At 44.0% G+C, this 12,342-nt stretch overlaps 1 protein-coding gene across 7 annotated transcripts in view; it reads right to left on the bottom strand.

The window, feature by feature from the left end:
* Positions 1 to 1,634: 1,634 nt before the first annotated feature.
* The window catches only part of LOC106958944 (probable E3 ubiquitin-protein ligase HERC1), a 46,261-nt gene continuing 35,553 nt past the window's right edge, over positions 1,635 to 12,342 (bottom strand). For 6 of the 7 annotated variants that reach the window (XM_015051138.1, XM_015051132.1, XM_015051137.1 and 3 more), the window contains 25 exons: positions 11,770 to 11,997; positions 11,236 to 11,363; positions 10,725 to 10,924; positions 10,456 to 10,570; positions 10,169 to 10,300; positions 9,958 to 10,056; positions 9,596 to 9,769; positions 9,223 to 9,507; positions 9,077 to 9,142; positions 8,852 to 8,977; positions 8,627 to 8,765; positions 8,317 to 8,498; positions 7,464 to 7,619; positions 7,247 to 7,369; positions 6,992 to 7,094; positions 6,637 to 6,806; positions 6,417 to 6,555; positions 6,158 to 6,327; positions 4,231 to 4,400; positions 3,835 to 4,000; positions 3,646 to 3,722; positions 3,304 to 3,556; positions 3,047 to 3,199; positions 2,246 to 2,551; positions 1,635 to 2,158 (listed from right to left, as the gene is read on the bottom strand). In XM_015051138.1, the coding sequence (XP_014906624.1) occupies positions 1,973 to 2,158; positions 2,246 to 2,551; positions 3,047 to 3,199; positions 3,304 to 3,556; positions 3,646 to 3,722; positions 3,835 to 4,000; positions 4,231 to 4,400; positions 6,158 to 6,327; positions 6,417 to 6,555; positions 6,637 to 6,806; positions 6,992 to 7,094; positions 7,247 to 7,369; positions 7,464 to 7,619; positions 8,317 to 8,498; positions 8,627 to 8,765; positions 8,852 to 8,977; positions 9,077 to 9,142; positions 9,223 to 9,507; positions 9,596 to 9,769; positions 9,958 to 10,056; positions 10,169 to 10,300; positions 10,456 to 10,570; positions 10,725 to 10,924; positions 11,236 to 11,363; positions 11,770 to 11,997 (4,046 nt within the window). In that variant the 3' untranslated portion in view covers positions 1,635 to 1,972. The remainder of the gene's footprint in view (positions 2,159 to 2,245; positions 2,552 to 3,046; positions 3,200 to 3,303; positions 3,557 to 3,645; positions 3,723 to 3,834; positions 4,001 to 4,230; positions 4,401 to 6,157; positions 6,328 to 6,416; positions 6,556 to 6,636; positions 6,807 to 6,991; positions 7,095 to 7,246; positions 7,370 to 7,463; positions 7,620 to 8,316; positions 8,499 to 8,626; positions 8,766 to 8,851; positions 8,978 to 9,076; positions 9,143 to 9,222; positions 9,508 to 9,595; positions 9,770 to 9,957; positions 10,057 to 10,168; positions 10,301 to 10,455; positions 10,571 to 10,724; positions 10,925 to 11,235; positions 11,364 to 11,769; positions 11,998 to 12,342) is intronic. The other variant, XM_015051135.1, reaches the window with a different exon arrangement.

The following is a 12,342-nucleotide window of genomic DNA, read 5'->3' as shown; positions in this document are numbered from 1 at the left end:
ATACGCCATCTTGTATGTGGCAGCAGAGCGATCGGAGCTCCTTAAGTCCTGTGCTGTGTGAACTTGTTTCAACCGTTTTACGAAACAAACTGGATTCACTGGCATTACCTTTCACAGGTAAGGATTAAAGATCAGAATCACTTGACTTTGCAGCCAGAAATTCGCTTCTAAACAACCGAGAAATATTTTCTAATTATCTAAATTGGCCGAAGTAACCGCTGGTTGTTAGCGTAGCCGCTAACGTTTTCACACTGTTTTCTAATGAGAGAGAGCTGATGAAAAACCGCTGTTAGAGGGGAAGTTCATTAAAAACCAGAGGATTTAGTGAGGAAAGATCAGTCAGGTTCAGAGCTGGAGCTGCTGTTCTTCAGTCTGTTTCCCAGCTCAGCTTCACCATGTCGGTATTTAGCTATAAAGATGCTACGAACTCTTGTCTTTAGTCATTTCTTTGATTACCAAATATATTAGTGTGCGTGAGAAAATGTGTCAAAGGCAGAAATTAACTTAAGATACTTTGTAGAACGGCACTTTATAAAGTTCGGTCCATTTACCTGTATTAGCTGACTGGCACATATTCCACATTCAATATGGCGGACGCTGTGACGTGTCGCAGCAACGGGCCGACCCTCTCCATGAGACGTCTACGTGTTCGTGTCTGTAGATGCTACAGCCTGACCAGATGTGTAGGAAGGATCCGCCAGCATTTCTTGCTTAAATAGGTCTATGACGTCACTGATTGGGTTTTACCAAATGGAGGAAGTTTGTTTTGGATCGTTTTCTTTTTTCTCTTCTTTAAAGCAACCTTTTGAGTTGCCCTGTATTAAATGTTTTATTTGGCAGACCACTTAGTTAGGTGGATTAGCTTGTAAATTAGATTAATAATCTTATCCATGTTTCTTTGTTTAGATTTTGTTGTTTAGTTTGACCTGTTTTGCTTTGGTATGGTCTAATGACGTGCGTTACCAATATAAGACCAGTAAGATTTCAGGGGCTAAACAATAAAATTCACCAGAAGAACCTGGAACCTCACAAAAACAGTGTACTCAATGTAAATCAGGACCTTGCAGACGTATCTGGACCCCTTAAACATTTCCTCATTTTGTCACATCATAAACTCCAGATTTTGACTGCTTTGATGGAAACCGCCCTATTGTAGACTAAGACTCAACAGGAAGACTATCTGTTTTGCAGTCGGAGAGTTGTGGTTTCATTTCCGGCTTCTTCACTTGAGTTGATGTGCTCTTCAGCAAGGTATTTAAGTTACATACTTGTATGGCTTCTGATCTGCGTATAAATTCGGGCGCATTTGTGAATTTGGCTCAGACATCAAGCTGATTGCCCTGCGTTTAGCTCCATCCATCTTCACTTCAACTCTGACCAGGCTGACCTGTTTCTGCTCGTTAAAGACAATCCCACAGCATAATGCTGCCACCACCGTGTTTCACAGACGGAATGGTGTGTTCAGCATCATGTGCAGTGTTAGTTATCCGCCACATGTAGTGTTTTCCATTCACCGGATTTTGAACTTATGTGATGAAGGATAAAGTACAAAGGGGATGAATACTCTTGCGTAGCAATGTTTAAAAATGATGGCGAAGTTATTGAAAATTATTTAAATAAACTACAAAGAAGTCCTTATTTAAACACTCTTCATTTTAATAAATAATAATGACAACAGTCAGTGTAGTAAACCATCACATTTTTACATAATCTCAAACAAACAGGCACATTATACTTGTCTTATTGTGGCTCAGTTGCCTATATTAAAAGTCTAATTCTTATCCCTGTAGTAGCACTGCCAGAATTACAACACTGTGCACAGTTTGAAAAGTCAAAATGCTTTATCTCCTTAAATAGACCAACATATAAACAGTACGCTACCATACAAGTTTGGCAAAATAAAAGTCCGTGTTCAGTGCATAATGTGCATGGCGTTGGAGAAGATACATTCACGACCCCGTGGTCTTCAGCTTCACTCCTCCGTGTCTGAGCTCTCCGCTGGCTCCGTGTTGTGGGTCAGCATGTAGTTGTCCATGTCGATGGAAGTGCAGTTGTGGATCGAGTAGCGCAGGCGCTCGGTGAGGACGGCCTGGCTTGTATAAGGGGGCAGGCGGAGCAGGAAGAAGCAGGTCTGCGCGGTAGGGAGTCCGTTGATGGGCTGACGTTGGAAAGAAAGAGAAGCAAATACGCGCTGAGGCTTATTTTTGCTATATCGAATAAATCGACGGACAAAGCGACGCCTCACCCTGTCGACCTTGATGATTTGGAACTTCTGCGAGATGTCGGCCGGGTTGGAAGGCAGCCGGGACCTGCCGGAAACGAACCGCAGGAAGAGCACCCGCTCCTCGTTGGTGAACTCCTTCAAGCTCTGCCAGAACCAGCGGATCAGCTGGTGGCTCTCCGTGATGTCCCGGTAGCGCACGAGTTTCCTCAGCATCTCAACGGACACCTCCGGCAGGCCGCAGACCAGCTGCTCCAGCTGCTGGGCGGTCAGCAAAGAGAGCAGGGGGACGGGGATGATGGTGGACATGCCCTCTCTGACCGCGTCCACCTGGACAGGAAGGAACAAACTCAGCTTTGAGGACAAAACTGTCGTGTAGATGCAGGCAGAGATGGTCGCAACATTATTTATGGCATTCCTACAATAGCTTTGGATATATGAGCAAAGTTTTTTAGTTAAAAGTAAACATTCAAATATTTTTCTTCAAAACATGTTAAAGTGCAACTCTGAAATGTTTTGTGGATTTAAAATCAAGAACTAAAAAAAGAAAAACATATCAGGGTTTAGATGATTTCACCTGGTACTTGATTGGAGCACATTTAGCAACAGCACGTGTTTCTAGGAAACAACCTCCAAACCTGAGACTCATTTTCAGATATTTCTGTTAATTATTTGCAGGATCAAAATCTTAAAGGTTATTCACTGATTCTTCTTCTTCTTCCATATTTCCTGAAGAATTGCACCACACAGTACAGGCTCGTTGATTTATTTTTTTTAAGGCTTCCAAACCTCCTAATCAATTTGACACACTTAAGACTCCCAAACCTGTGAATCCATTTCATGCAATCTGTAGTCCAGAGCTCTCTCTACATATTCAGTGCGGTTGGAAAATGTCAGGGAGATGTTTTGACCTCGAGGGACCACCGGCACCAGCCTTCCATCTGCGCTGTGGGCCATGAATGAATCTAGAGGGATCATCTATGGAAGGAAGAATTAAGACAGAAAAGGAAACGGTTGAAAGGAAATGACAAAGATGATGACAAATAATCTCTGTGAAGCATTTGGCTTTAACATCTTCGCACCACGTGGAAGTTGTCTGCTGTGATTCCACTGTTCTCCAGGTGAAGGATGCCTTGGAGGGTGCGGTAGGTGAGGAGGTCCACCTCCTCCAGGTCAGCTCCTGACAGCGGCATGCAACATAGCTGCTTCCACACCCACGGAGCCAGATGTAAATCCAGAGGCTTCTTGGTGCGGATGGCCACGGCCATCAGGATACCCAGGAAGCGAAACTGTACCATGTGATCCTCCGAGTGAGCCCCCGGGTTAAGCAAGAACCTGCGAGCGTTTGGAGCCATTGCTAGCGGTGAGGTCGTTTCTGACGATGAGATATTCTGCTATAAGAGTAAAACCTGTTAGAATTTCACCTGTCAGTGTTGCAGCCCACATCTGAAAAGCTGTTGGGAGTATGAATCAGGAGGTCCACCACACCAGACTGCAGCTCCTGGTAAAAAAAAAAAAGAAAAAGAAGAAAAAAGTGCATTACACTATTACCTTAGAGGAAGTACATAATTTATCGGCTCTGACGCTTTCAGACTTGCGCGGTTCTCACCTACCTGGCACATCTCAGTGATGGTGTCATCAAACACTCCGCCGGCATCGTCAGCTCCCTCCCCAACCAGTTTCACCTTCCAGGCTCGGGACGGCAGCCGCAGCTCCAGAGGGTTCAGGTTCACCACCTGCTTCGCGATCTGCACAAAGATGGGCTTGCTTGATCGTCCTCTGTGGGGAGGGAATGAGACTGGGTTTGAAGCAAACGCGATGAAATAATTCAAGTAAAACAATCAACACCCCAAATAAATGTCCTAAAATTGCTTTAGGACGTCGGACATGGATGGCCAGCTGAAAACGCAGCATGCCATTAGGGCACCCAAGCGTCTTTGTTCCAGAAAAGAAAAAAAACCCTAAAGACATTCCGGTTTAGTCACTGGACTTTACAACACGGTCATTACCTTGTGGAAATCCGTTTCACTGTGATTTGCGGCCCATATGTTTTGCCCTGGGTCATGGTCCTGCCGATTGACCGCACAAGAGGCAGAGTGTTGACTTTGGGGGACAACAGACCTCTGAGTTCACCCCTGATGATGGCTGCTGCCCCCGAAGTATAGCGTGAAGCGGCGATCTGGACAAAGCAAAGGGAAGACAGGTAAAATAAAAGCAGAACGGTGCATTACGGTAGGAAAAGAGAATCGCAACATCCAGCAGCGGACAAATTTGTTGCCACAGCGTCCTAACATAATTTGATTCTCAGTGCAGTAATAAGAATCTAGTTTTTTTTTGTTTTTTTTTTAATTCAGGAGGGAACATCATTAACTCAACTGTGGCACAATTGTCTTTTTGAGATAATTGTAACTGAAGCATTTGTTTAAATGTATCCATTCCTTTGTTACGCTGACTGAGGTTTCAAGAAACTTATAAGTATACATCCACGACTTTCTGCTTGTATGCGTACAGGCATACAGACATAGAGACCTATTTCTCTTAGTGATGCAAGTAAAGCAGATGTGATTTGATCTGGATACGTGAGAAAATGAAAATTATAAAACACCACCCTTGACTCACCTAAACATGCTGGTTGCAGCGCAAACAATAAAAAAAGTTTTAAACTGGAATTGTGCCAAACATGGGTGGATGAGTGGCAGAGTTTAACTTTCCATCATGCACACTTGGGGGGGGGGGGGGGAAAATCTGAAAAGGCCTGCAGCAAAGAGTGACATCTTGAGGACACCAAGTCTCCATAACAGCTGCTGTACACCGTCTTGCATGCAAACCAGCTGTTTATGAGTCATACACAAAAAACACCCCCGAAATGAAATGCAAACGTGGAGTTATTTGCTAAACTCTTCTGGGATTTTTAGCACTTTGATCTGATGAGATCATATTGAGTTTTTCAGAAATTCAGGCAGGAGTGAAGTAAAACCAAGAATGTTTCTCTTCCATGGCAACCTTGCTAGAAAACACTGCTTCATGAATTCAACGATCAAACATAACTTAAAAGTAACATCACCTCGCCTTAAAGAGGCCTCTGTTTTTATGAGAAGCTCCTACGCTTTCCGACACGCAACGATCCTCCTCCTCGTTTACAACCGGTTTCTTTTTAGGAGTGTTTGACTGAGAAGTAGTTTGTTTGCCAATTGCTGCTGCCGCTAGTCTGGGGAAGGGATGCTGTGTGAGGCAGCAGCTAGACTGGGCACTGCAGCTCCAAGAAGGAGATTCATGAAAATAAACAGAGCTTTGTGACAGCAAGCACTGACAGCACCCGGAAAAAACTAACGTAGCACTCCAGGTATGTTTTTGATGAGGGAATAACATCATAACATGGTGTAAAGCTAAAAAAAAAAAAAAAAGTCAATTTTACATAATATTGCTCTTTAAATAAAAAAAAATGTTGCAGACTATGCTGGTAAACTGAAACTGGGCTGTTATGTTTTTCAGACAGAAAATCCAAAGCATACAGGAAAATGTCAAACACCAAAAAGATTTAAACACAAAACGAACCTCCATTCATGGCCTAAATCTTGTAGAAAATCTGTGAATGTGCTAAAGTAAGGAGAGCATAAGCGAGGACTCAGTGTTTTGGGTGATGTGGAGAAACTGTGCAAAGTGGAACACCGGAATACCTTTCTGTAGGCTTTAACCTTGTAAAATATTTAAGGGAGTGCTGGAGTACAGATAAAAAAGGGGTTGACGCAAAGCACTAACTGCAGGGGTGGCAATGTTTAAAAAAATGTACTGAATAACTCAATTAAAAGGTTTGATTTCTCTAAAATCTGTGAGATCAGTGTGAGATTTTGCTAATAGAAAAAAAAGCTCCCCTTTTTTCTTTTACACAGAAAACATGTCTGTGCTTGAGAAGCACAGCAAAGGGATTTAACGTACCTGACTCTTGGTGTCCAGATTGAGCAGCCTCCAGGACTTATACATGAGATCAGAGAAGTGGTAGAGCACCCTGAGGCGCATGCAGAGGACATCAGGGCTACAGTCCTTCAGAGTGTTGTACTGCGGAGGAACTGACTGGGGAAGGCCAAGCTGCAGATGTCCAGAGCCACCTGCCAGAGAAGATAACACACGGGGGTCACGGTTCCTTTTCCTTTCGTAGATCAGAAAGCGTTTGTGAGCAGAAAAAGTAGGATTATACCTGAGTTTTTTATCAAGACGGAAGGGGTTGTCCATGCAGCACTGTGGCAGCGGCCAGCAGAGATCTGCCTTATGTTTTTGCCTTGCAAAGCGGTTACGAGCGTTGGCTCCTTCACTTGATTAGAGTGTCCAAGACCGAGCTGGTACGAACAGAGAAGGAACGCAATCGCACAAGTCCCGAATGTGGGAAATGCATCGAAACATCCGAACACGCTCAGTACCTGTCCCTCGCTGTTGCAGCCCCACGCGTAAACATCTCCAGTGGAGGACAGAGCCAGCACGTGTTCACAGCCCACAGCGACGTCTTCTACAAAGAGCCCCTCCAGAGACGGCACCACCTGCGGCGTGGATTTATTCTTCAGCATGGGGTCGGGCAGACCAATCAGACGCTCTGCAGAATCAACAGAAAAAAAAAAAAAGACAGAATGCATTTCCTTTTCTGCTAGCACACTTTAAATTTCCTCAGGATAACAAAACAGTTCCCAAAAATATGTACAAAGTGATTTGTTGCTGTACCATTGCAAATAAAGTTGTCCACTTTTTCCAACACAGATTTGCTCTAGCAGTCAGACATACCTTGTCCAAATGTGTAAACATGTCCATCGCAGCTCAGCGCCACAGAGAACTGGGTCCCACAGCAGACTTTCTTGATTCCCTTGTTGCAAAGCTGCTCCACTTTCTAACCATAAAAGAAACACGGACAATATTTCATCTCTGGTAAAGTAAAACCAAAAAGTAACTTTCTGCAATTCCTCGCGTCTTTCCAGTCTCGTAATTGTAAAATACAATTTTAAGTCGGTCCTGGAACATTGTTTTGCAATGTTAACATACCTGAGGATAGTATTTAGCAGTGGAGGAACCGGTTCCAAGTTTGCCATAATCGCCGTCTCCAAATGCCCAAACGACGGTTCCATCCAAAGACACCACTAATGTGTGGTTGAGGCCGCACGACACCTGAGAAAAGAAAACACACTTTTATTTTATTTTATTTTTTCTACAAAAGGGGGGTTAAAGCCACAATTTAAACTGAACCACATTCATTTCCTACCTGTCCTACATGATATCCCTCCAGCGCAGCGACCCTTTCAGGCAGCATCTTGTTAGACGTCGACCTTAGACCCAGGCGCCCCGATTCACCACTGCCGAAGGTGAACAGCTTCCCATCTGCTGTGACCACGGCAGAGTGTCTGAAGCCACAAGCAAGCTGGCCAAACAAAGGATTAGCGTTTTCAAAACTTTGGCAATAAGAGCCTCAGTAAATTAATATTTCCCACGTGTTTTGATTAGTCTTTCTAACATTTCTGCTCTCTTTCTGGATATGCTTCTCCCAGGGAATGGTGCATATTAAAACAACAGGCAAAGAACCAACAGAGTGTTTATTTCTGCTCCCAGTTTAAAGACTGTTGTTCAATTTGTTCAATATGTTTTATTCTGGAAGCCGCATCTAGTTTTGGTCTCATTGTGGAAAGTGAATATGTCTGCAGAGTGTGCAGTCCATCAAACTATTTTCCTATAAGAATCTGTTCAATCTCCTCTTTATGTATTTTTTGTATTTCTTGCCTTACAAAGTTACTTGTATAAAAGTTATTGCTAACACCAACATTTGGGGCTTTGGTACATGCAACAACAATATGCAACAGCTGAGTTTTCATGATACGGTTGGAAAATGCAAGTCCATATAAAGACGTTTTGTATTTCTAGGCTTTATGATTTACTCTGATTATTATTAGAATTAACATTATTACATGTAAATAACTCAACATTATTTTTGCTTTATATTTTACAAATCAAATACAGACAAACCTCAAAGCTCCTTCTGTAACCGGAATTCTCTTCCGACAGCGTGAGCAAGAATGAGATGGAGTGAAATCAGTGGAGCTCAGATATTCAGCCGTGTTTACCTGGACGACCTCCTCTCCCTGCAGAGCCTCGATCTGTTTGGGTCTCCTCTGTCTTTCACTGTTGCCATGGCCCAGCTTCCCAAAATCTCCGTCTCCCCAACTGAACACCTCTCCAGTTTCGGTCAGGGCCATCGAGTGTCCGTCCGAGCCGCAGGAGGTCACCAGCTGAGTCACCACATATCCTGCATCAAGACACGACAGTCAGGTCGTGGTTTAAAAATAAAACAAAACTAAACGCTCCAACTTCAACTTCAGACAAAATACTGAAGCAGCTTCAGGCCAGGGTTCTTAAGATAAGCATTGCACCTACCTTGAAAAGCAGAGATAATAGTCGGGACGTAAAGATCGTCAGAGTTCCCCTGGCCAAGTCGACCATATTGTCCCTCGCCAACAGCCAGGACAGTCCCGTTGGTCTGGACCAGAAAAGTGCAGTTTTGACCACAAACAACCTGGTAACAAACAAAGGACAAAACATAAGAACGCAGCAGGAAATAAATAGAAATGAAAACTATGTCCTGAGTCACGCAGCAGATACCTGCTGTGTCTGTAACAGGGAGGGAGCTACTGTAGGCATCGTGAGGTTGGTTCCCATTCCTGCCAGCTGTCCGTAGCGTCCATTACCCCAGAGGTACACCTCACTCTTACCTCCTTCCTGCCAGTCCTGAAAAACACAGGTGGTCATGTGGACAATCAGAGGCTGGTTAATAATTCAAAATATTCTGTTGCAAATGGAGAGGAAAAAAAAGATAAAAACAACCACCTCTGGTCTGCTGGTGGCCCATGACATCAGCTGTTCATCCATTTTGAAGCTCCACATGCTGTTGTCCTAAAAGTAACAGTATAACAGGATATTAGCAATAGAAAAATCTTTTTTTTTTTTTTAAGCAAGCTAACATCAGAACTCACCACTGCCTTGACGATGTTTGAGTCTTGGACTTCCAGAAGCCCAGAAACTATGAAGGATTCAGGGAAGGCAGTGCCGCTGGCGATAGCCTCTGCGCTACGGACAGTGGTGGCATAAGTGAGCAGCCAGCTCCACTCTGACACGCAGGACTGAGCGTCGGGGTAGGCGTGGTGCGGAGGCCGCGGCGAGGAGCACAGGTGTTTCTCCAAGGACAGACCAACAGCCAGGGAGGCCAGGTTCTGCAGGAAGGCGCTGTGGACAAGCTGATCTCCGGCTGCCAGGTGGCTCTGCGTTTACAAGGGACACCACAAATTACGTCACAGATAACGAGCTGTGAATATAAATCCAACTCCAGGACGAGGTTTCAGTAATGACCCTCTCGTAGCTGTACTGCTCCTGCAGCAGCAGCGGCAGCCTCTCTAGGAAGACGGCCAAACACGGCGCCCGGTTCAGGCCCAAGACGTTCTGGCTCCTGAGAACCATCCGACAGGACGCCAGCACGTGGTTCTCACCGATCCAGTCGGGGGTGCAGCAGATCAACAAAACGTCCTGGTAGTGCGACGAGAGCAGTTTAAACAAAAACACGGTTCCTTACAGAAGTATTCATTCCTCCACGCCATTTTTTTCCACGTTAAAATCACAAACCCTAAGATATTTATGGTAATTCTATCTAATAAAAATAGTGGAAAGGAAGACGCAAATACAAACACATTAAAGCTACGATTGATATAAATCACCTTTGATCTACCAAAGCAAGCGGCTACACCCAAATTTGGTATCCATGTAGTGCTGACAACAGAGCCGAGTCCTGTAACAGTCTGCAACACTGAACCATCCTGTGGACAAGAAGGTTCTGAGATGAGACGATCACACAATGAATCCCCATGTTGGATATCATGTGGTACTTTGGCCTGATTTTAAGGAACTGCAGCAGCAGAGCTCATTTACCTGCAGAGACCAGATGTTGAGCAGCCCCCCAATCCCTCCAGAAACCAGCGCCAGGCCGCTGGAACAAAATGAAAGGGACTTCACCGCAGTGATGTGCCCGTTAAGTACAAAGGCACACTTTGCACTATCCTGCTGCAAAAAAAGAAAAGCAAATTTGGGTCTATTGTAAATTATATGAGTATCAGTCACTTCCAGTCCATTGTTGGTAAGCAGTCAAGAGCTCATTATAGCGACGACTGACGGGTTTTAAAGCACAGAGGCTGCAAGAAAATCTCCATCAAACTGACCTTGACCTCGAAGCTTTGATCCTGGCTCTGCGGGCTGTTCAGTATATTTGGCAAAGATACAGACGTACCCCCCTGTGGCAGAGTCCAAACATACACCGACCCGTTCTGGCACCCTCTACAGAAACGAGAAAAGAAAAGACGAAATCTCTCATTAATATGCCGTCTGTGTCTAAATAAGATACGACTGTCCTAATTTTGAGCAGTTTTAGCTGGGTTTTTTTTTTTTTTCCTGTCTTAGCAAAAAGTTGCAGATTATTGAATGAACTCACACAGCCATCATGAGTCTGGGGCTGGGTGCTCTGCCAGCGAGAGGGCACCACTCTGCAGTGTTAACAGTGCTGGTATGATACAGAGAGTGCAGGGTCACCCAGGTTCCCCCAGAGCGTCCCAGGACCTTCACCACCTCTGACCTCCCCAAACACAGCAGCAAGTGACCAGTGGGGTCCCATTTCAGGCAACTCACCGCGTCCTATAAGGTGAAGGACAGAAGAGGTGGGATGTCAAAGGCATAAGATAGAGGGGAAAAAGGACATATGCAGCACAAAAAAAACCATCACAGCATGTAAAGTAGAATTAATTGAGTATGAAAGTTAGACTTGTTTTTTGTCTCTGAAATGTTCCATGTATAGTATGTGTTTTATTTAATAAACATTTTGTCTATCAAATAAAAGAAAAAAATAAACCTCTGAGTTTTTACACTTATTTCCAGGTATCCGGCATGTTTAATATAATAGATTTAAGTAAACATTTTTGTTAATGTAGTACGTTAACAATGCGAACCTGGAAGAGAGACAACACTACAGGCTGTGTGTTCTCATAGCTCTCTGTTGTGCCCAGCAGGATCTTCCCACTGGGATAGCCCACAGCGAAAGGCTTGTCTTCTGAGTGCCAGGCCACACAGTTGGGGGCTATAAAAAAAAAAAAAAGAAGAACATCAGTCTAGGTGAAAAGATATTTTTTGGATATGTCAGACAAACCGAGAGACATTTAGAGTCTAGAGGTGCACCCAGAAAACGACTCACAGCGGGAGAATGATACAAGCTATTTGAAACATCGGTCTTATATCACAGTTCAAAAGAGAAATTAGTATCTGCAAGTCAAAGCTCGTTAGAATCTATTGGAAACATAAACCATGTGTTTGCTCAGAATATAAATATATATAAAAAAAAGAACTGCTCACAAACCAAATATGCTTGTTAACAGAATTACATCAAAAGCTATTTGTATTCCCAACTTAGAATGAAGCAAATACAATTCTGCACTTCTTTTTATCCAAGCTTGCTTTCTAAACTGCGTGTGATACTTTCTCCTCACCCTCTTGTCTGTGGCAGTGAGCCAGTTCAGTCCTCTTCACAAGCAGATCCAGATCTTGCATTGTGACTTGCAGCCAGCAGAGGGAGCCATCCAGCCGTCCCACCAGCAGACTCTCACCTGGCCTGTTCTTGCAGGCTGCCGGCTGGTCCAGCAACCACAGATGGAAGCTCTGAGCCCAGCAAAGAGCCGTGACCCGAGAGCTCTGATCTTCCACATGGCAGAGAGATCCTGAAGTGTGAGAGAAATCGTCTATTTCAAGTTGCAACTACACTGCGTGTTGAAATGATTTCAATCGTTTTTCGTAACGTCAAAAGATTTCTGCGCAAAGTAATTGCTGTAAATAAATTGAACTCCAGTAAAATGTGATTTTTAGCTGCATCATGCTCCTTTCCATGAGGGGTTAAGATTTTTGGCATTCGTTCAACTAGGCGGGGTCACGCACACATAAAAAAAAAAAACAAAAATCCAGCAGTTCACGCCTTCAGCCTTTCAGCCTTCAATATCACCTGAGAAACCTGTAATAATAAGCTCTCACATTTTAAGTCAAAATAAATACTTTCTGTGTAACTTACT

This window comes from Poecilia latipinna, unplaced genomic scaffold, assembly GCF_001443285.1.
Source record: "Poecilia latipinna isolate Pla-1442-1.1 unplaced genomic scaffold, P_latipinna-1.0 Scaffold1032, whole genome shotgun sequence".
Classification (NCBI taxonomy): domain Eukaryota; kingdom Metazoa; phylum Chordata; class Actinopteri; order Cyprinodontiformes; family Poeciliidae; genus Poecilia; species Poecilia latipinna.
Note: the sequence above shows the minus strand (reverse complement) of the source record. Positions and strands in the feature narration are given on the sequence as shown.